The sequence below is a fragment of the Lissotriton helveticus genome, chromosome 1_1, assembly GCF_964261635.1.
Source record: "Lissotriton helveticus chromosome 1_1, aLisHel1.1, whole genome shotgun sequence".
NCBI lineage: Eukaryota > Metazoa > Chordata > Amphibia > Caudata > Salamandridae > Lissotriton > Lissotriton helveticus.
This window is the reverse complement of record NC_136057.1, coordinates 2,093,921,765-2,093,945,856: the sequence shown is the minus strand read 5'-3', so window position 1 is coordinate 2,093,945,856 and position 24,092 is coordinate 2,093,921,765. Positions and strand designations below refer to the sequence as shown.

General features: G+C 44.9%; 1 protein-coding gene across 1 annotated transcript in view; it reads left to right on the top strand.

Annotated features, from left to right (window-relative positions):
* The window catches only part of SPATA1 (spermatogenesis associated 1), a 451,261-nt gene that overhangs the window by 119,690 nt on the left and 307,479 nt on the right, over positions 1 to 24,092 (top strand). The window contains exon 2 of the mRNA XM_078645859.1: positions 19,764 to 19,867. Coding sequence (XP_078501985.1) covers positions 19,764 to 19,867 — 104 coding nt within the window. The remainder of the gene's footprint in view (positions 1 to 19,763; positions 19,868 to 24,092) is intronic.

Genomic DNA, 24,092 nt, shown 5'->3' with positions numbered 1-24,092 from the left:
GAACGACGAGGAGACATGCCCGTTGACCCTGACTCTCGCAGTCGGCGCAGTGTACAACAGAGCAATGAGGGAAGTGAAGAAAAAAGGCACCCCCATCCGGTGAAGGACAGTTATCATATATTTCCATGCCACCGAATCGAAGGCCTTAGCCGCATCCAACAGGACTGCAGCTGCAGGGAGGTCCGGCTTAAGCAGGTGTAATACGGCGAAAAGGGTCCGCAGATTATGCGACGTGGACCTGAGAGGGATGAATCCTGATTGGTCCGGTAGTACCATGACCGGCAGGAGGAGACGCAGTCTTGTAGCCAAGACTTTGGCAATGATTTTGACATCCGTATTCATAAGCGATAGGGGACGATATGAATCGCATTTATCTGGTGGTTTCCCGGGTTTGGGCAGTGCCACCAAGAGCGCCTCTCTCATGGTCGCTGGGAGTCGCCCGCGCTCAATCGCCTCCTCCAAGACCTGTGCCAGCTGCGGAATCAGGATATCAGCATATTTTTTATAAAATTCGGATGGCAGGCCATCCGTGCCGGCTGCCTTCCCATTCGGAAGCGCCGCAATAGCATCCCTAAACTCAGCCTCCGTAATATGTTGCATTAGGAATTCTTGCTGACCTCTGGAGAGCCACACCAAGGCAACACCCTCTAGGTAACGGTTCACCTCCTCCTCATCAGCCGTGTCCCCTCGCTCATAGAGTTGCGCATAATGCTTCGAGAAGCAGGCCAAGATGCCTTCAGTATTAGTCACTACTTCCCCTTGGTCCTCGATCTCTTGTACCGTGCAGTGACGCGCCCACGGCTCTCTGATGCGATCCGCCAGTCCCTTTCCCGGCCTGCCCCCTTCTCCATAGTATCTAGCAGTAGCATGTTTAGCCATGAATTTCACCTCTTGCTCCGCCAACTCATTGTACTCAGTGACCTTCAGCCTTATATCTGCAAGTATCGTGCCCTCCGCACCCTCTTCCAACCGTCGCTCAAGTGATAATAACTCCCTCTCTAGTCTGGACATGGAGTCCCTGATGGACGTGAGTACCCCTGATCGTAAACCTATACATGCACCTCTCACCGTCACCTTAAAGGCCTCCCACACCGTACCTATATCTTCAACAGACCCAACGTTATTAACAAAGAAATCCTCCACTATCTGCCCCAGGCGTTCGGAAAGCACCTGATCGGTCAAGATCCCGGGAGAGAGTCTCCAAGTGAAAGGGGGCGGAGCATGCGATGGGATCCGCAACACCAGTGTAGTAGGTGCATGATCTGATATAGTGCGAGGCAAATGAGCAGCCTCCACCACCCATCCACTCACATCCCTAGTCACCAGCCAGAAGTCCAGTCTCGACCACGTGTCGTGCGCCGATGTGTAACAAGTACCCACTCTCACAGTCGGATTTCGCAGTCTCCATACATCCAGCAATTGCAGCCCAGCCATACCTTCGCACACCGCTTCCGCCGCCCTCTTGTGCACAACAGGTCTATCATGTTTCTTGTCCAGCTCCGAATCCAGCGTGACATTCCAATCCCCCCCGCATACGATAGCTGACGGAGCAAGCATATAAAGTTTGTTCCAGAGCATAACATAGAAATCAGGATCGTCAACATTTGGACCATATACATTAAGCAAAGTAATCAGCGTACCACACAATTTGCCCTGCACAATAATAAACCTTCCTTCCTGGTCTATTTCCTCATGTACCACTTCAAAGGGTATATTTCTCTTGATCAAAATCATCACCCCCCGAGCATAGGAAGAGTACTTAGTGGCCAAGCGCACCCCCGCCCATTGTCTGCCCACCATTTCAGCCGCCCTGCCCTGAAGGTGTGTTTCCTGCAGGAACACCACTTGTGCGCCATGTCGATTCAAAAATGCAAGCATTTGTCTTGTCTTTTGCGGCCTATTAAGACCCCGTACATTCCAAGTTACGCATGTGATCTTGCCTCCCCTATCCATATCTCCCGTTCTGTAAGCCGCCCAAAAGCCAGTAGAGCAGCCCCCCTGTCCACCCCGAGGGCCTCACCTCTGCACCCCGCAAACCACGAGCAACAGGAATATCTGCATTGAGAAGGCCGACCCCCATACAATGGATTCGAACATACATTACCAGCATCACAGATCCCTCATCCCAGACCAGAAAAGAAAACAATCCCCCAACATCCCTCAAATCCCCGTCCCCCATCCCACCACCCACTTCAGCGCACCCAATTTGCCAAAGCCATCCCAAAACCCAACACCGCCCAACCCTCAACGAGTCAACCAACAGTGTGTGGGGATCTCCCATATCGGGGGGCGTAGAGGCACACTTCCCCCGCCAAGAAGTGACGGGAGCGTGGACCACTCTAAATAAGAACACCTCCAACCTTGCAACCCTGATATCGTAAGCAAAACACCCAGCGGTAAGGCAAACATTTGCAGTATATTGCCAGAAAAACCCCGGACTCGGCCACAACCAGCAGCGCTATAAACATAACCAAGAGCACAGGCAGCCCCATTATCAGTCCCCCCCCGTGCCCACCGCCCGAGCAAGCTTTCAGTCTTGTGCAGTGGGGACCGAGCCAGCAAACCGTATGTCCATAGCAGATGTAAAAATGCCACCCGCCAGCTCCTCCCTCATTCCGCAATGTACATGTTCTCGCTCTGAGATTCTCCAGGCCTCAGTGGGTCGCTCAACATTGTTAGAAAATAAGCAGATGACAGACCGCAGGGGAGATCTCAGCACAGCGCCCCGCAGCAGCGCCCCTGTCGCAGTCATTCAGTCCAGACACAGCTCACGCGGCCTCTTCCAGCCCCTCGTCCTCAGCCGCCTGTCTCCCGTCCGGTTCCTTGGCGCGCTTTTTCAATTTTTTGGCGTAGTCCATTGCTGCTTTGGGGGAGGAGAAGATCTTGTTGTCCGACGGTGGCCCTATCCTCAGGCGCGCAGGATACAACATGGCGTACACAACGTCATTGGTCCTCAGCAGTTGTTTCACCGGGGCGAATTCTTTACGGGCTGTTTGCACCGCCATGGTGAAGTCGGGGTAGAACTCTAGCCTGTTGCCCTGATATTCAATGGCCCCTTTCTCCCTGGCGAGCCGAAGTATAGTGTCCCTGTCTCTATAGTTCAGAATTCTGGCTACTATCGGCCGCGGTGGGGCCCCAGGTGGCGGACGTTTGGCCAGCGAACGATGGGCGCGCTCCACTATAAAGACTCTAGACAACTGATCTGCTCCAAATATGTCAATGAGCATCCTTTCCATATAGTCCTCCATGCGTCCTACATTCGTGGATTCCGGCAGGCCCGTGACCCTCACGTTATTCCTCCTGGACCTCCCTTCCAACTCCTCGTTCTTCGCCTGTATGACCGCCAGCACCCTCTCCATGCTGAATACTTTAGATGAGACAGTGGCCAGGCCGTCCTCCGTGGCAGAGACTCTCTGCTCCACCTCCCCCATGCGCTCATTTTGGCGGTCAAATTGCGTCGCCATTTGATCGAGACGGTGATTGACTGACTCCATGGTGCCCTCGATGGATTGTAGGGTTTTCTGCATGGCTACTAACGTGGATTCCAGATTCGGGGCGCCCCCCTCGGCCCCCCCCTGGTCAGCGTCCACCGGAGCCTGGGAGGACGAGAGTGCAGTTTTTTTTGCCTCGAATGTGATTTTCGGCTGGCTTCTGTCTGTTCGGCCCATGGTCGCAGAGCACTCAGCACTACCAAGTACACAAGTTAGCAGATCACACGTGCCAGCCGAGTGGGTCCGTTGCAACTATCAGGCGGGCTCCGCAGCTTCAGCCCACTGTAATGTACCTGTCCGAAGGTCGGGCAAGGTCACCACTCCCAACAGGAACCAGCACCCCAATCGAGTCTAGATACTCTCAACGCTCCCCTCCAAAGCAGCGGGTCACTGCACCCCACTCAGGGACCGAGAGCCCGAAGCCTGCTGCATGAAAAAGTGAAATGGCGGGCTCCCCATAGATCTCTCAAGCATCCAACATGGCCATGGAAGGTATCCGTGTAGAGGCGGCCAGACTAGCGCCCATTTGTTGTCCAGGGTGCAGGCGCTGCATTCAGTGGTGGCCCCTCTCCGCTTTACTGCTCCGCCTGCCCCCTTCCCCTGCCCCCACCGAAAGCGGCTCGCGCGGCGCGGCCTCGGCAGGCCCAGCGCCACCTCCGCAGCCCCGGGCTTGCGTAGCGCCCCGCCCCACTCACCAACTCCGGCGGAGCCGGGTCCAGGCCGCTCTCTGCTCCGGCGCTTCTCCGGTGACACACCTAGGGTCGGCTCCGCTCCGCCCCGCATCCGCCGGTGCCAGTCCCCGTCTCCGCCGGCCGGCAGCGTCAGGATCCAGCGGGTGCCCAAGTCAGCCAGCAGCGGCAATCCGGGTCCACGAGGTGCGAGCGTTGCAGGCGGCAGGTTCCCGGCTCGCTGCGCTCCTCTCCAATCGCACTCAGGACAGCCTCAGATTCCGGCCAAAGGGTATGCAGCAGGCCCCCGATGTCAGCGGGGCCCCCCCAGCTCTATTACAGGGTGCAGGTTGCGAAGTAAGCAGGATAAATGAACGGATATTGTGTGGTCCTGACAGAGCCTCACGCAAGTGCGGCCATCTTGTCCGGCGCCCTCTAGCGCCCCCCTTGGGCGAGACTTTAATCTAGTATGGGATCCTAATAAAGACCGTAGTGCATCCTCCTTTAGCGGGATGGGGACTATGTCACTAGCCCTACGCAATCAGATTACGGACCTGGGCTTGCTGGACGTGTGGTGGTACCATTCCCCGGAGTTGCGGGATTACTCGTACTACTCCCCTGTTCATAGCTCGTATTCCCGTATAGATTATTTATTTGTTTCCCACACTTTGATACGGGACATTTTGGGGGCCTCCATGTTTGACATCTCGCTCTCGGATCACACCCATGTCGAGCTGCTCCTGTAGGACCCGGCCGCTTGCCCCCCCACAAAGTGCTGTGGCGCCTGCCGCCAAGTATTCTCCGGGACCCAGCCGACGCTGACAGCCTACGGACTGCCATTGGCTCTTACTTAGCTCACAATGACCTTCCGGAGCGGCCCTTCCCGGTGGTGTGGGATGCCTTCAAGGCTACGATCCGCAGTCACATTACCTCCCTATCGATTGCGGAGGTGCAAGAGGCTCGGCTCTTAGAGACTAACCGTGCAGAAGATATCAAAGCAGCTGAAAAGCGGGACCAGGATCGCTCCTCACTGGCGTCAAGGCGGCGACTTGCTAATCTTTGGGGTCAGCTGAGAATCCTATGCATGAACAGGGCTGAAAAGGCACTGTTGGCGCTGAAGCAGCGGTACTTCGAGGGGGAAACAAGGTGGGCGGGTTACTGGCGAGGCGTCTGAGGGCGAGGGCGGCCAAGAATCATATCGCTAACAGCTGTCGGACGGGGTGAGGGTTACGTCGGAAAAGGATAAATGCGAGGCATTCTGGGCTTACTACACTGCATTGTACAAGGCGGAGCCACCGTCTTCGGACCTGGTGGCGGATGTCTTGAATCGACTTCCGTGGCCGCCGATACACCCCCATCATGCAAAAACCCTGGAGGTCTCTATTACCAAGGAGGAGATAACGGAGTCCATGAGGGATCTCCCTCTTGGGATGACGCCCGGCCCAGATGGCCTACCCCTGTCTTTCTACCGCATGTTTCAAATGCAGCTCCGACCACACCTATTGTGGCTGTACGAATCCTTCACTGATACAGATGGGCCGTCATCTGATATGGGTATGGTGGAGATAGCGCTTATCCCTAAACCGGGAAAGGTCCTATTACACAGTGCATCCTACCGCCCCATAGCTCTGTTAAACACTGACCTCAAAATGTATACTAAGTTGCTGGCAAAGCACCTGGAGCCCCACATGCCGGGGCTGGTGGACCCGGATCAGGATTGCCTCATCCGCAGTCAGCAGGGGGCGAATAACATGCGTAGAATTGCACAACTGGTGGGGAAAGCCCACCACTGGAATATACCGGCCTGCCTCCTATCGCTAGATGCGGAGAAGGCATTCGACCGGGTGGATTGGGTCTTCCTGCGAGCGGTTTTACATAAGATAGGGCTCAGCCTGAACATGATCGCCAGGGTCATGGCACCGTATCTTGCCCCGCAGGCTAGGATTAGGGTAAATGGGCGTCTCACGTCACCCTTCCCCATTCACCCTTGTTGTTTGCTCTGGTAGTTGAACCCCTGGCAGAATTGATACGATGGGCACCGGACATTCATGGTATCCGTCAAGGAGGATGGAAAATAAGGTAGCGCTTTTTGCAGATGACCTTATCCTCATCTTCACGCGAGCTCAGGTGTCCCTCCCAGCACTCCACTCTTTATTGAGGCTCTTCGAGCGGGCCTCCAGCCTTAAAATTAATGACAACAAATCTTGGGCCCTGAATCTCACGATCCCAGAGGAGGAGATCCCTGTACTTAGGAAGCTTGCGCCGCATCAATGGGCCTCCAACTCCATTCACTACCTTGGCCTCCAGCTGACTCCCTCCCTGGCGGGAGTGTCGGAAGACAGTCCTGGAGGATCTACGGTGATGGAAACCCCTAGCGATCTCCTGGCTGGGCAGACTCAATGCCATTAAGATATCGATCCTCCCTAAAATTGTATATTTATTTCAATGTCTCCCCACGCCCATCCCCTTGCATGATATACAAGGTCTCTAATGAGACCTAACGGCTTTCATCTGGGGTGGACGCCGCCCACGCTTTTCGACAGAAGCTTCTTATGTCACCACGTGATAGGGGCGGGCTGGCTTGTCCCAAATTAGTGGATTACTACTGGGCTTCGCACCTCCGTTTTGTGGTGGAATGGAAGACGACGGAAAGTGAGATGGTGTGGTTGCATATGGATCGGTTGGTGACCGGGCGCACCATCTGGGACCTCACATGGCTACATCGGGCGGCGCGTTCTAGGAGTGCGTATATAATGGTGCCCACTAGAACGGTGCTGGATGTATGGGACAAGGTGGCAGAGCGCAGAGGTCTCACAACGTTTCCTTCCCCACACACCCCTCTGGAGGGGAATCCACTCTTTCCGCCGGCTCATCGTAAGCCGCGCCTTTGCCGCATGGGCGAAGGGAGGATGTAGGGCGGTATGTGACCTGTATGAGGGGGGAGTGTTTAAAACCTTTGCACAATGTAGGGAGGAGTTCTGTGCCTCCCCAGAGACAAGACTGCAGTACGCTCAGTTGAGGCACTGGGTTTTTGAGACCGAGATGCGACAGGCAGCTACCCGTGACTTCACCCCCTTTGAAAGGCTGGTTCGCTCCTTTGATGAATCCAAGGGACTGATATCCCGAATCTATTATATTCTGCAACACCCTCCAGTAGTGCCCACTCATCCATATCAAAGGCAATGGCAATTGACATCTGCAACTGAACATTACGCCTGCGCAGTGGAGCCGACTGTGGCAAGATATCCCCAAAATCTATCGCAGTATCCCACAGCGGGAGAATGCATATAGTAAGTAATGAACCAATGGTATTATACTCCACTGCGGCTGCATGGGATGTTTCCTGCGTCTTCTCCGTTGTGTTGGAGGTGTATGACTGCATCTGGGGACTTCATACATGTGTGGTGGGCGTGCTCAGTGTTGGACCTGAGTCACATTAGGGGGGTGTTGGGATTCTCTCTGCCTGAAGCCACAAACACGATTCTATTGGGCATTAAACCCGCCGGTCTGAAAGCACTCACTCGGAGTGACTGGATTTTGGCGTTCCACATGATGGGGGCCGCTAAGCAGCTCATAGCCTTATATTGGAAACAGACTGAGGCTCCCCCAGTTGCCGCTTGGTTTCTGCACTTATGGCATGTCATAGCAATGGAGCTCTTCATAGCGCGGCTGCAGGCAAGCGATACCCGCTTTAAGGCTGTTTGGCAGCCTCTGATCAAATATCTCTGCGTGGTTGAACGTGCGCGCTATATGCCCGCCAGGCTTAGGACGCTGCGCCTTTTTTGCGATTGCTTCATCTGATCCTGGCAGACTGCTCCCACAAGCGCATTGATCGCCTACCTGCTTGCTTGCGGTGCCCCCCTGGCCTGGGTTCCTGCTAGCGTATGTGACAACATCAATCGGGATTCAGGAAAGGGTGCAGCACAGAAACTGCAATCCTCAAAGTAATCGATGACCTACTCAATTCACTGGACTCAGACCATTGCTCCCTCCTCATTCTCCTAGACCTATCGGTGGCTTTTGACACGGTCGATCACATTATTCTCCTCAAAGCTCTGGAAGAAAGAGCCGGACTCGACGATGTGGTCCTTAACTGGTTCTCTTCATTCCTACACAACCGCTCACAAAGAATCAAAATCAGAAGCTCCGAATCCGAACTCCACCCAGTCATAAGGGGAGTACCCCAAGGCTCAGTGCTCTCCCCCCAACTCTTTAACATCTACATGGAACCCCTCACCACCCTACTCAGGAAAGCCAACATGCCCTTTCACCTCTACGCTGACGATACACAACTCTAACTGGAAATGTCCTCTTCTACAGACATCCATAGACTTAATGAAACACTAAAGGAGGTCCAACGTTGGCTGTCAAGTAACCATTTAAAGCTTAACCCGGACAAAACTGAGCTACTTCTTATCTCGAACAAAGAAGAGAACCGACAAATGAACGAATGGCTAAAAGGTATTGATGCGCTCAATGGGAACCTCTCCTTGGCTGACTCCGTCAAATCATTAGGCATCATGCTAGACTCTAAACTTGATTTGACCAAACACATCAAGATTTCGGCCAAGAGTGCCTTCCTTAACCTGAAACTTCTAAACAAAGTTCAACCTTTCATTCCATCCAAAGATCTCAAACAAGCCACCCAAGCATTGGTTCTGTCACGACTGGACTATGGAAATGCAATCCTCTCGGGAATACCCAAAACTCACCTTGCTCCTCTGAAAACAACCCTCAACGCGGCAGCCAGAATGGTCACTGGAATAAAGAAATTCAATCACATTTCTCCGGCATTAAAAGATCTCAAGTGGTTTCCTATAGAAATGTGGGCTAACTTTAGAACAGCCTGCCCCACCCATAAAGCCCTTCACACAGGCAAGTCCAAATGTCTGGCATCCAAACTCAGAAAAGCTGGTCAGAACAGGACTCTCAGAAGCTCTAACACCCTACTTCCTATCCCACTCAAAGCACGAAAACAAAAAACCACGGGCAGGTCCTTTGCCAGAAATGCTCCCAAAATATGAAACTCTATCCCCCCCACATCAGAACTATTCCTTACTTCCCGAAATTCAAAAGCCAACTCAAAATCTTTTTCCTCGACCGATCCCTAGCGAACAGATAGGAACCGCTTGGAGTGTTTAAAACGCCTATGCTCTCTTCTCAATGCGGATGGCCATCTCTACTCTGACTCGTATCCTGAACGTCTCGCTGACTGTACTATATTTGCTTTCTTTTGCACTGCTCTCTAACTTGTTGTAAAGCGCTCTGATACCTTCCGGTCTGGCTAGCGCTATATAAAACTTCTTAAATTAAAAAAATAAATAAATGAATATCTTCTCCCCTACCCACACACATCACTCTTCTATCCTCTGATATGTCCTATTATCTCTCTTTCCTTTTACTATTCTCATGGTTCTCATTTCGGTTGAGATCTGTCTGTTACCTTTAGGCTTGTTACCTGTCCGAAGTAGCTGTGGATCCTCTGGGGCGTTATGCCCTAAAGCTCTGACTCTAAATATCCTTCCATGTGGCCGGCCCCTCGAGGGTTGTAGCCTATACGCTGTGTTACAACTTGTTCTCAGTGACTGAAACATTCCCTTACGCGGCCGGCCCTGTATAGGGTTGTAGGCTTAACGCTGTGTGCAGCCGGACTTGTTCCTTGAGTTTCTGTCTGAAAATAAAATAGATCTGAAATAAAATCACTATAATCTTGCATGAGCCTACGATTTAGTACTAGTTGGGTAAGATTAAAAGTAATAAGGGCACACATGCACGGAAGCTTCGCACTCCACAGCATATGTTTGTAGTGACATTTTAAAGTATATTATCACGTTTGTCTACTGAGCACACTTTCTTACTTGTCTGCATTATGGCTGATACTTGGACTAATGAGCACTTTATAAAATGCATACTGTTCATGTGTTCTGGATGTCTCACCCTATATCCTTACAGTAACCCCCGCCCCCAGGAGATGTTGACTAATACCACAATTATTTACAAGCACTACATTGGAATGTGTGTGTTTGCATTGTGTAAAAGATCACTCTTTTGTTTAGGGATCACAGTGCGGAAGAAAGCCAGGTTGAAACATGTTGATCACTGTGATGCGGAAACAATAGCTATCCCCAAAATGCCCTTGTTTTTATTATCTATTTAGAAACCCTAAATAAAAAAGTGTTATAGGTTGTTTGAAAGGGATCTTTAATCACCTCCATAGGATCCCTCATCTCATAATCATTAAAGGTTCACCCATCTCAAATACAAGTACTCCATCAAACATCAAGGAACTCATCCATCGCCCTAAAGAATTGTCAGGCGGATGAGACAAACCCAAATATGAAGCATGCAACCAAGGTTGATACTTTTGAGGAAGCACCTCTCAGGTAATCCTACCCTCTCTTTCTCTTCTTTATGGTACTGAATGATTTTCAGTTGAAACACAATGGATTATAGCTTCACCAAACAACACAATCATTCATTCATTTAATGCAGGTAACAATCAGGCTGTCACGGGCAACAAAGGCACATTTGCAGCCCGATCTGAGGAGTATGTATAGTATGTTAATGTATCTCATAGAGTAGTTGAGCTACAAAAATGTGCTGTTCCTTCTCTTTAGTTTTAAGGTTCATTACTTTTTTTTTTAATCTATTAAGTAGCAAGAACAATTATTTATGAAGGGTTGTGGGAGATAGGGTCTGGTGTGCTCTGATGTGAACTCGTTCCCAGAGACATAGGGTGGGAAGTGATTTAATTATATAACATTTATTGAATGATTAATGTTTTAATTGATTAATTAATTATAGTTTAATAATTAGCTGTTAATTAATTTCAATTAGTCAATCAATATTTCATTATGTTAATTGTTTAATTAATTTTAGGTGTGTGTTGTGGTGTTTATATGTGTAAATGGTGTGAAGGGTGGTAAGTAATTAATTATTTATTGATTAATTATTAAATATTTATAAATTAATTACCATTAATTAATTAGTAATTGTAATTGTGTAATTAATTATAGGTGGATGTTGTGGTGTTTATATGTGTAAATGGTGTGAAAGGTGGTAAGTAATTAATTTGTATTGATTAATTAATACAAACTAATAAATACATTTTCATTACTTAATTAGTAATTATTAAATTGAATTGTGTAATTAATTTTAGATGTGTGTTGTGGATATTATAGTGTTAAATAATGTGCAATGTATTATTTGTTATTATCTTTGTTAATAATAATATATTTAAATTGATATATTAATTATGTTAATATTGGAAATGTAATTTATTAAAAATTGTGATGGTTTTGTTTTTTATTGTTTTGGGATCTCGCACTTTTCCTACTGTTGCACTGACTGGAGTGGGAATAGGAATTTTTACCCCTCAGCTATCCAACGCTTTCCCTAATGTTGCACTGGATTACGGAGGATTACAGGTAAGTAAACATATAAATAAATAAAATTAATTTCTAGTGCACTGCATCGCATTTAGGGATGCAGTGCACGCAACAAAATTAATTTTATTTATTCATATGTTTACTTACCTGTAACCCTCCGTAATCCATAGATTACTACCCCCACCCAGCCCCTCCCTCTCCCCACGTCGCCGCCTGGCAGCTACTCCCACCACCGCCCGCTACTGAGTGGGAATAGTACTTTTTACCCCTACGCTATCCAACACTTTCCCTACTGTTGCACTCTCTGGAGTGGGAATAGTAATGTTTACCCCTACGCTATCCAACACTTTCCCTACTGTTGCACTCACTGGAGTGGGAATAGTAATTTTTACCCCTCCGCTATCCAGTGCTTTCCCTACTGTTGCACTCATTGGTATGGGAATTGTAATATATACCCCCACGCTATCCAGCGCGTTCCCTACTGTTACCCTCACTGAATTGGGAATAGTACATTTTACCCCTCCGCTATTCAGCGTTTTTACTACTGTTGCACTCACTGGAGTGGGAATAGTAATTCCCCCCCCCCCCCGCTAGACAACGTTTTACCTACTAATGTTTTTATTTTGTTATTAAATATATGTTTTTTTTTAATAGTTTAATGTCTTAATTAAATATAGAATATATTATTTTCAATTATTTATATATGTGTTTATTTCACCATCGGGGGTGGTTGCAGTCCTTGGTCCCCGTCCTTTTGGCCTGACTCACTTGGTTCTCCCCCCTCCCCGGTTCCCAAGGTCAAAACCCTGGGTATCTTCATTAACTCCCAGCTTTCGCTTCACACACAGGTCTCATCGGTGGTGTCCTCTTGTTTCTTTTCCCTCCGCACTATCCGCAAGGTTTCCCGTTTTTTTTCTGTTCCTGCCCTAAAGCTCATTCTCATGGCCATGGTGCTATCGCGCCTTGACTACGGGAATGTGGTCTATAACGGTGCCCCTGACTACCTGATCCATCGACTGCAGCAGATACAAAATCAGGCCGCTCGCCTGATTTATGGACTCCCCAAGTTTCATCATGCCACCCCTCTGTTGCAGTCCTTGCATTGGCTTCCGGTGAAGGAGAGGGCTCTTTTCAAGCTGGGCTGCATGACCTACCAGGCTAGATCTGGGACTGCCCCTGCCTTTCTCTGTGAGATCATATCCCCTTATCTCCCGGCTAGAGAGCTTCGTTCCTCCCACCAGGCTCTTCTGACAGTTCCACGCTTCAAGAAGAAGAGGTCTGGGGGGACGAGATTCGCGGTTCTAGCCCCCTCCTTCTGGAACTCCCTCCCCTTTGCCCTCAGAGCTTCTACTTCATATGTTGAATTCCGTAGACACCTTAAAACCTTCCTGTTCCCCAGCCCTCCAGCAGTATAGTTTCCGTTCCCTAACCCTCTGGTTCACCGCTGTCTAGCGCCAGGAAACCGTCCCGGTAACAGTGCGCTCAATAAATTCATTAAAATTAAAATTCAAATTATTTAATTTAAAAAGTGTATAAATTAAATAAAGATAATAGATAAAAATGTATTTAAGTAAATATAGGTATGTGTACATTTTTTATGTTTATATTTATTACACTAAGTTTATTTTTTATAATTAGTTAAAATATATATTACATTTATTTATTTTGTTAATAATATTAGTTTTATTTATTTAATTTAAGGTATGTTATTTTTTTAAGTCGATATTTTCGACATCTATATTTTTCACATTGATATTTTTTGAGTCTATATTATTGTACTTACCTTTTTAAGAATAGGGAGTCGTTATTTTTGTAATCGATATTTTAACACCGATTTTTTTTTATCGATATTTTTCACATCGATATTTAAACATGGAACCGTCCACAGTGTATATATTTTCTCCAACACCATACTGCCACCTTCAACAGAACATTTGGCAGTGCGTGATAGGAAGGACATGTCAGGAACCACCCCAATAGTGAGCCATATCTAAGATCAAGACTGAGGGTATCTCTTTCAGGACACAATATGTCATGCCACCAGCGTAATGGTCATTGAATTTGAGCATCAGGGTAATAAAGCTCATAATTGGGAGTGCTCAAGTCTCTCCCTTCTAATGCTGGATTAATCATCGTGATTGCTATCCTATGTCTTTTAACACCCCAAATAAGTAAGGCAAGCAGTCCCCGTAGCTTCAGAAAGAATGGTTTCTTCAGTATCACCGGAAGTACTGCAAAAAAATAAAGGCATCAACATCTTTGCTATGGGCACTCTACTCATAGGCGACAGTGGTAACTGTGTCCAAAAGGGTAGCGATTGCCGGATTGAAGTGAGCGCCTTACTGAGGTTACCATCTATAGGATCTCATTCCAGGTAGTAATTATGAATGCCTAGGAAATTGAAGGTATTGAAGGTATTGTACGCCCACAGCCAGAGTGAGTTTACACCTGGAGTATGCTGTGGCTCAGGTCTTTGCAGCAGCAGGAGAAGGCACGATTTCCCCCAAATGATCCCGGGGCCAGACACCTGGCCTACATCGTTCAAAGCCGACATGAACACTAGCAAAATTGATGGGTCTACCTTCAAATAAACCAGGGAATCATTGCATCCATAGAAACTATTTGTGAGTGATCTGCGACCGGTATCCCCATGCAATCGCTCGCTCCCGAAGAAGACAAGGTAATTGTTCCATGACCAGGGCAAACAACAAGGGAGATGGGGAAGACCCACGAGCAGGCAAAAAAAGCCCGCTACGCTACACAGGTTTGCACTGTGCTACGTGCAATTCGCATAGAGCGAAGTAGCACAAACTTCGCAAACTAGGCGAGCGTAGCGTAGTGCTTCACCCAGGGTTAATATTGTCACAAAGTATATAAAGTCACAAGGAGTCCAAGGATTTGGTGTTCAACTTGTTGGTTTATTCTTTTGGTACTCCCAGCAAGGATTTTGCCAACACGTGTTTCGTCTATTCATAGACGTTTTCAAGGTGATTATACGAAAAAAAGTCAAGACGCTCCTTAGGTGAGGATTCACGCAGTGACTTCTAAAAAGTATCACATCGGAAAATATCTAGAAAGATCCTTGTTGGAATAATATATGTAGATCAACGCGGTGTCTAATGTTGTAGACGTATATCCAAGTTTGGGTCTCAGTCTCATCCCATCTCCGGAGGTCCCTGATAAGCTTTCACTTCAAAAAACGTAAGTCCTAGTGCCACCGTAATTATATGTCTAAAAGTACTCCACTCCTCATGGAGCCCTGAAAAGCTCTCGCCCAGATTACTGAGATCTCTTGTCGCCCAAACGTGCATCCTTGCTATCGGCAGCGAGTCTGACCCGTTCATATAAAGCTAATAACCGCGGGGCTAAGCTGATGGGGTATGAGTCCTAGAACTCCATAGGTAGGCCATCACTACCAGATGTCCTTAATGGCTAATGAAACCTCCTCAAGAGTCAGAGGAGCTTAAAATTCTTGCACCAATAGTGGATTGAAAAGGGGTGTCTCACGAGGCCGCAGATAACTGAGGATCACCTCCTGGGTCACACCCGGGGGAGCCCGGTATAATTACTTGTAGTAACTTTGAAATTCCTTATTGATGTCTAACTGAGAGTTCACTATGATGCCTGTGTTTTATCGGATATCTTTGATAGGAGTGCGTGGACATTCTGATTTCAGCAGCCATGCCAGCAAACCGCTGGCCATGTCTCCCAATTCATGTTGTTGTTTGGTGGATTCCTTGAAATCTAAGTTGGCCAAATGCCCAGACAGGTCCCTGTAGTCCGTCCTAATACCCTCCAACACTAGATATGTGGCCGGATTTGACACTCAGTCCATCTCCGCTGATCTCAATCTATCCTTTAGGGCCCTCCTTATGCTGTGTTGCGTGGTCATACACATGCCCTTCAACACCACTTGAACGCATCCCATTCAATCATTCCATCCGATGCAGAGCCCTCATTCACTGTAAAATATCTATCTATGTGTTCCCCTATGGATGGCCAGAACGCCATGTCCGCTAGCGGCTGTGGTTGTAGTCGCCAGGTGGGAATGGCTGAGTATGGTCTACCCCAATGAAAGGTCACTATCAAGGGGCAGTGGTCACACAGTGTCCATCCCAAGTATTCCACTTGTCTGCATTTTTTCACTAGTGTCCCATTACTGTACACCATGTCTATCCTCGTGTGGAGTGAATAATGGGAATATTCCCGCTGATGCAGATAGAGCATCTGCCAAACATCTAACACCTGTATATTATGAGCCTATTACTGCAGTTGTTTAGTGGCATAGTGTGATTTTGCAACCAGGAGAGGAAGGGGTGGGTCTGTCCAGTACTTCTGGAAAACAATTAAAATTTCAACGCCAGAATATGTGGGATTATGCCTGGTGGAAAAGGGCAGGTGTCAATGAGACTAAAAAGAGGAGTTGGTCCACATTAGGAGCATAGAGTACTACCATGGTGAGAGGGCCTCCATCCAGCGTTCACTCATTAGTAGCGTACCTGCCCTCTGGGTCAATTAAGGTGCAGTCTGGGACAAACGGGGCATCTGGGGCTTTCCATAATAGAACTCCCCCCTAGCATAGGCAGAGTAAGTGATGCCCAGTATGAGGCCCCGCAAGCGTTTATGCTATTTCGGGAGCCCTTCTTCCATTAAGTGTGTCTCCTGAAGGCAGGCAATTTGAATGCTACGCCATTTCAATAAGACTGGATCTTGTCAAGGTGCCAATGCCCCTCCCATTCCATGTGAGTAAGTTATATTCATGTGTGGTCATGTATTATGTGTGTGGTAAGAAATCCCTTCTGTGATCCATATGGTTAGGAGGAGGCACCGTAGCAGGTGGGACAAAGAAAGAAAAGTACTAATCAATAAAGAAGAAAAAAACATCAATAACAATCCCCAACCAACCCCAGAACCCAGGCCATGCCCTCAATCAGTTACATCTAGATACTGCCATCAATGATTGGGCAACTAGCAAAAAGTCTACTCAATAGTCAGGGGGTCCATTACAGTAATCACTGAGTATTACAATCTGGTATCCCTTTGACAGTACAAAAGAAAGAATACCCTTTTATCTCCTCACTGCAGTTTTACATCTCCCACTTGTCAATCTCTTCCCAGCCCCTCAAGAAGCCCCAGACATAAAAGAAACATCACCGGAAGGAGATATAGGTTCTGCCGTCAGGCACCCTACAATAAGTCTGCAGTCATTGGTGTGAAAGGGGCTCAGCTCACAGTTCACAGTTTTTTGCATGGCGAAAAAGATTGAGTGCTTTCCAGCATTATTATAAAACCTTACATATTGAAGAGTTACTTCCTTCACATTCAAATCTGGAGCAGTACTTTAGTAATGTTTTCAGAAAGGATAATGATAATATAGACTTTGAAGAGTTGGAAAAACATATTTTTGGAAGAGGTTAAAAAACAATAACCTCCTTACAGAAATGTAAAGCACTAGAATCTGATGGTGAATCTATAATTTGTTGTTTTAACTCTCAAATTATGTAACTTTTTTCTATGTATTTCAAAAGTCTGTGACCCTTTTGTGAGGTTTAATCACACTAATTCTTAAACTTGAGAAGTAACATAGATCTGTAAATATTATGCACCCACTTGTTTAATGAATAGTGCCTTAAACTTTGCACAAACAGTATAGCAAATATGTTAGAAACATTCATTCCTACACTTGTCAAATTAGATCAGTCTGGATTTGTTAAAAGTGTACTCCTCAGCTAATTCTAGAATATTTATGAATGTGAAATGGAAACATCTTATTTTGATATTTCTTTATGAGCTGTACTGTTAGATGTCAAAGAAGCTTTTAATATGCATAGCTAAAGATGTATAGTCATATCTTTACTTGGTTTAGTTCAAAATTTACAAACAAGATCAAACTATTACATTCTTATCCTAAAGCTTGTGTTTTTATAAATGGTATGTTATCACCCTATTTTAATTTGGAGCTTGGAAGGGGCAGGGATACCAACTGTCTCCTTTCATATTTATTTTACATTTGGAACAGATTAAAATTAATAATTTCATCAAAGGTTTAAAGGTTGGTAGTGATGTGGTAAAATGTTCAGCTTACTCCAATGATGCACTACTATATGTCCAGTCCACAATCATCTTTGCAATCTTTTCCTAATTAGATAAATTTATATTTCAATGTTTCTGGTTATAAACTCATCTCAAACAAGTCTGAAGGTCTCAGATTTAAAGCATAGTGTGAAACTAATGTAAGATTCTGAATTGTTATGAAGTTCAAATAAAATGTGCCTGGTTTGGCAAGGATATTAATTCTGCTACAAATATTAAATTATCAGTCCTTAAAGAAAAAATGCAACCTCTTATAAAAGCTTGTTTTCCAGTATATCTATACTGATGGGTGAGGTTGTATTCAATTCAGCTGTATTCAATAAAAATTATGTTCGTGCTAACACATTAGCTACCTTATCTATGTTGCCTGGTAAATTATCCTTCTTCTATACTTATGTCTTTAATGTTTTGAACAAGTTGTTATCTAAATTTTAAAATCCAGCATTAACAAGGGTTTTCTCATTCCATCTACATGGTACAATAATTACATGAATATAAATTGAAAGGGGATTTTCTCGTGATCCGGAATGACAGATGTATATTCATAGTATCTCACCTGTTTTATGATAATACAATCTTACCTTCTTCTGAGTTACAAATCCTTTTCAATGTATTAAATTATTTTTATTATTGATATCCAGCTTTAACTAATAGTATATCTGATACACTAATCCCCTCAGATACTTTAGAAACTAATGTATATAATAATCACAACCATATTACTATTGTTTATGAATCACTCAGACTAAGATCTGTAGTTACTTATAGACAGAGCCTCTGGAATTATGTGATTCTGCAGCTGCAGCATGTTCTGTATAATTATGGGTTTGCCACATTTGCCTCATAATTCATCATCTGCTGTATAATTTGCAGATTATAACAAAAAAGTAGTTTCTAGCTGAAACTGAGCTCAAGTTTCTAAAACGTGGCAACACTTGATTCCGCTCAGTGGAAGGCCCTTTGCAAAAGTTGACTGATCATCTTTCAATTGCCTGTTGCTGTATGCTTGTGTTAAACTGGTCCTAATAAGATGCAATCTTTGCCTCAGTAGTGTTACTATGTGCATAAATATCAAAAGGAGAAAGTAATACTATCACAGAATGTGCCACACAAAACTGCATACTTTGCCTTTTTTGCTGTACAATTAAGCCAAGTCTCCTGCATTATTTGGTCCTTACCTACCACATAATTCCAGTTGCTTTCCTTATAGAGAATTGCAACAAACTAAATATCCTTCTTGATTCTTGATGGGAATTAGATCAGCATATTACGTGGTCAACATATTTAGGGAATAGCTAATATGAATCAAACTTTGTATTTCAACTTTAACATACTACTTTTTACTTAGTTATAATTTAATATCAGACTCTCATAATACTCTGTGTTGCTCATGTAATTCTTCTGATCTTAATACATGTTGGGAACTGGTTTGGTGTCAACTAAATGAGATATTATATTTATAGCTATCCATAACCTCAATAATACCAATCTTATTGAACAATTTTATTAATATATTGTTTTTTTCATTTATGAAAGGCTTATTGTCTTATTTATGTTTTTTGCCTTCTTGCCATATTATTATAGACTGTATATGATAATTATCACAGACTTTCAGTATTTAGGATTTCTCCTTAATCATATTCTTTGTTTCTTTCTTTCGTTTCATTCTTATTCTGTTCTGTTTCTTTTTTCTCCCTATATGCCTACCTGTCTCTTGAGACAGATTTGCAGACACTATTCCACATCATGGCTTTAAAATATGTTGATTGTTTTTTCTTATTTTCTTAATTTCTATATTTGAAAATTCATAATAATCTTCACTTATGCAGTCAATATTGCATTTTGTACTATTTATGTTTAGCATTACTGTAACAAATATATGCATTTATGATATGTCAATTTGTAATTATCACTCTCTGTATATATAAGTATATTCATATATGCATAGTTATGGGCAATTTTTTACATGTCAATATCTCAATAAAAATGATTACATTAAAATAATCCTTCTATTTAGAAATAAAAAACACTCTGTCTTAGTTTGCACATGTTTGCCTTTTAAAACCTATAGCTTTCTATACTGTATGTTTGAGTTAACTAGTGCCACTCTCTTCTTCTCTTAGTTGGAGCTCCATGTTTTATATGTACCTGAAGAACTTTGGAATTCAAAATTAAACACAGTTTCTAGTGATGTTATCAGTCAATTCATTTCTGCAGGATTTATAAGGTGAGCTGTAGTTTATGAAATGATGTTGGTGAAAGGTGTCATGTTGGATGGATATGGACATAAATATACTTCTAAGTGTTTATAGCAATATAAAACTAATTACAATTTGGCAATTTCAATACAAAATGTTTCCATGAATGTAAATTATCTAGAAATATGTGTTCAGTTATGTAAATGGATTCCATTACTCTGCTCATCAATATGCGTCCTCCTTGGGCCAGTCTGAGTGTACATAGAAATGCTGTATGCTTCTCTACATAGCGTGCAATGCAGTGACACCAAATGGCTAATCACAGAAAAGAGAACTCCTCAACATCTCCATACAATTGAATTTTATTAGTAGAACAGATATGAGGGACTTTGCTGCTCTTTCCTCAAGATCACAAACTGCCTATTTTTAATAGCTATTTTTACGTTAAGGATTTGATTATGTACATTCCATGTGGACTGAAAGGCTGCTGGTGTGGCAGAGTAAGTACCTCTTCTAAACAGATGGATGATAGTTGCATGATATTGACTGCGCCTTCACAGCAGCCAAGCTTTTTTTCCCTAGTAATGTGAGCCACCTCACAGGAAAAAGATTGCGATGCCTATTGCATCGTCATAGTATATGGTGGAGTCAGTGACATGAATGTGGGAACTGGAACTGTACTCAGAAACTGTGGTGACATTTCCTGTACTAACATTTCAAATATTCCTGATGTGCTGTCAAAGTGTGTCACTAGTTTTGATACAAGACCAAAGTTTACACAAGGCCTTGCATGGAGATGGTCCCACCACAAACGGTGGTGGGCGGAACACCCTAAATGTGCAGCAAGGGTAAAGTAATTTCAGGTGTTGTCTGAGCTTCCACATTTCTCTTCCCCTTGGTGAATTCCCCTCTATTGGCAACATTCAATCCAAAACGAGGTGGTAAAACTTAAAGGATGACATATGCACTTCTACTCTCCTCTACCACTAGAATGCTTTGTTAATCGCCCAATGCAAAACACATTACAAAACGTGTAAGCACCATGCTAGCAGTAGAATGTTCATTTCCTACACTCAGTTGTGTATACATTTCCTTAAAGGCGAAACCAGGAAAGCAAACCATATGTCTAATAACCCTGATCAAATATCTTATGCAAATGTAACTTCATTTTCACATACCATTCATGATTACTGCTTTCCTGATCGCTTTAATGCTATGGCTGTTCACCACAAAGCAGAAAAAAACTGAAAAGATAGCTCACACTGTTCAAAATGGCTGCAGTGCCTAGTCTTCTCTCTTTGTGGCCTTCATCTTTTGTTTATATACCTGTATGGAGAGCTGTGACAACTCCCATACCTTTTGGTAGGAACTGCAATAAAAAGAGATTTAATAGAAATGTTTACTCTGATGACTTCCACTTTCTTTCAGAGGATAAATCACCTTATTACTTTTTTGTGTGTTATTGTCAGTGAGATTGATATTAGCTAGACTTTGCTCATGGCAACTCATCACCAAAGTAGGATATTCCATTATAGGCAGTGTCCAGACAATCGCATAACTTGTAGGTCGCAGTACATATACTTCACTGAAGCATGGAGTTACAGTTATTTTGAGTACAGAGCACCAGTATGGCCATGTATCCGTTTTCTTACTATTAACAACACACAACATGCCTAGGAGTTGTTTAAAAGACAAAGGCCCTTATTATGAGTGGCCGATACATTCCGACATGTGAGGATCCTACTGTTACAGCATTTATAGGAATTAGGAGTTTTGTGATAAAAACTGCCTGGTGAAACCTTCCGATATTTATCAGGGAAAATTTCCCATAAACACAACAACATTAATATCTTGCTGCTTAAAGCATCGAAAACTGCATGTTACTCCACAACAACTCTTGCTAGGTAATAATTACTTAGCAAATTCATGAATATGACATTGTCGATCTTCCTATATAAGCATTAACTTATGGTCTGGTGGAATTACATGTTGTACAGGCATCTGTTGGCATTAGCCAAGGAGATACTTCGTTCTTTGGTTAGCACCAAGACTTTCATTTTGGGATTTCCCAAAATAAGCTCTTATTTCAGAGCCCACAGAACTAGGTTTTGAGGGGATTCCTCAGTCTGAGATATTTGCTGCAGGACTATCATGCAGAAACAGGCCACAGTGGGGGTCTGCTGTCCTTATTTATGACAGGGTGAAAGTCACTAAATATTGTACTCCTGTTACTACCTTGGCAGGTATGGAGGTGTTGGGAAGGAAAATGTGAAAATGCCCCTTAAGTGCTGAGAGGAAACATCACCCACAGCACATTCTGAGTGTTTCTTTCAATGACACTTCATTCACCAGTGCCAGGTCTGGCTCACAACACTGCTGGCAAACGTGCAGTAGAACTAGAAGTAGAAGTAGAAGTAGAACTGAATGACGAGAGACCACTCCTGAAGTCACGACTGCCATAGAAACGGACTATGGAAAGGCGGCGTGACCCGCATCACAACAGCCAGCTCAACTCTGGGGGATCAAGGGCAAAGGGAGGTCTGGTGGCCCAAAGAGCCCACTGCAACACTCATATGGAGAGTCAGGAGCACAGCAGCAATGTTCCCTCTAATTTAATTTATATGTGTGCAGCAAGAAACCCTCTACGTGCACACTTAGCATGGCTTTGTACAAAACTCTTTCAGAGTAAGCTTGCTGTATGGTTGAGAACAAGCTAGGAGTGCTCCATTTTTATTATTCATGTAAAACGGTACCCTTATGAGGTACTTTTAGAAAAATGTTTGTCAAAACTGATTTTATTGTACACAAATTACATGACACATCATAAAAGAAGCACATTGCCTTCTAAATGGCAAACTGGTTTTGAGCTTCCTGCCAAATAAACACTTAAACACATAGCTCTGTTACCAAAAAAATCAATTCCCCAATATGGTTTGCTCCAAGTTATAGAAATACAATAAATGCTGAAAATAAAAACATACACAGCCAAAATAACAAAGCATATTTTATATAGCCCACATAGTGAACTGAATTCTAGGCTGTTTTGCTCTGGGTCTCATAATGGTGATGGATTAAAGGGGTTTGAGCATCGTGCCAGTCCTAAAGTGGATGGAGATTAACTCAGCCAATTAGGAGGTTGTGGATTTAGGCTGATGCCTTTACATTAATGTTAATGTCATGTGTCTGGCATTTGTCATAACCATTTACGATATTGAAAGAGGGACTACTAGGCAGGGGTGCCTCCTGTCACCCCTACTATTTCTACTTGCCCTTTAAATGCTAGTGCTCACATCAGGAAAACTCAATCCATTGCAGGGATTCACACTTCGATTCATAAAGGGGGTGGTGATGGACAGAGTATCTGAATTAAGCAGAACACTCCTACCCAGTCAAAAGATCAGGGCTTGATCCATCACCGTTTTTTAGCTCACTGCACCATCCCAGCTCAGAACCTGGCTACATGCAAATTAGTCTGACCCTGGCCCAGTGCATCATGGGAACCGGGCAGACCAAACTACCAAGCCAATTCTTTACTGGAAAGGAAACAAGCTTCCGGGGACCAGTTTCTGGCATTACAGCCGTCTTCGGCCCGGCTTGCTTGAATCCTGATGGTGCAGTGAGCAAGGGACTCACATCTGAGCATACCCTTCCACACTTGTGGTGGCCAAAATGATTCATAAAGGGGGTGGTGATGGACAGAGTATCTGAATTAAGCAGAACACTCCTACCCAGTCAAAAGATCAGGGCTTGATCCATCACCGTTTTTTAGCTCACTGCACCATCCCAGCTCAGAACCTGGCTACATGCAAATTAGTCTGACCCTGGCCCAGTGCATCATGGGAACAGGGCAGACCAAACTACCAAGCCAATTCTTTACTGGAAAGGAAACAAGCTTCCGGGGACCGGTTTCTGGCATTACAGCCGTCTTCGGCCCGGCTTGCTTGAATCCTGATGGTGCAGTGAGCAAGGGACTCACATCTGAGCATACCCTTCCACACTTGTGGTGGCCAAAACGATTCATAAAGGGGGTGGTGATGGACAGAGTATCTGAATTAAGCAGAACACTCCTACCCAGTCAAAAGATCAGGGCTTGATCCATCACCGTTTTTTAGCTCACTGCACCATCCCAGCTCAGAACCTGGCTACATGCAAATTAGTCTGACCCTGGCCCAGTGCATCATGGGAACAGGGCAGACCAAACTACCAAGCCAATTCTTTACTGGAAAGGAAACAAGCTTCCGGGGACCAGTTTCT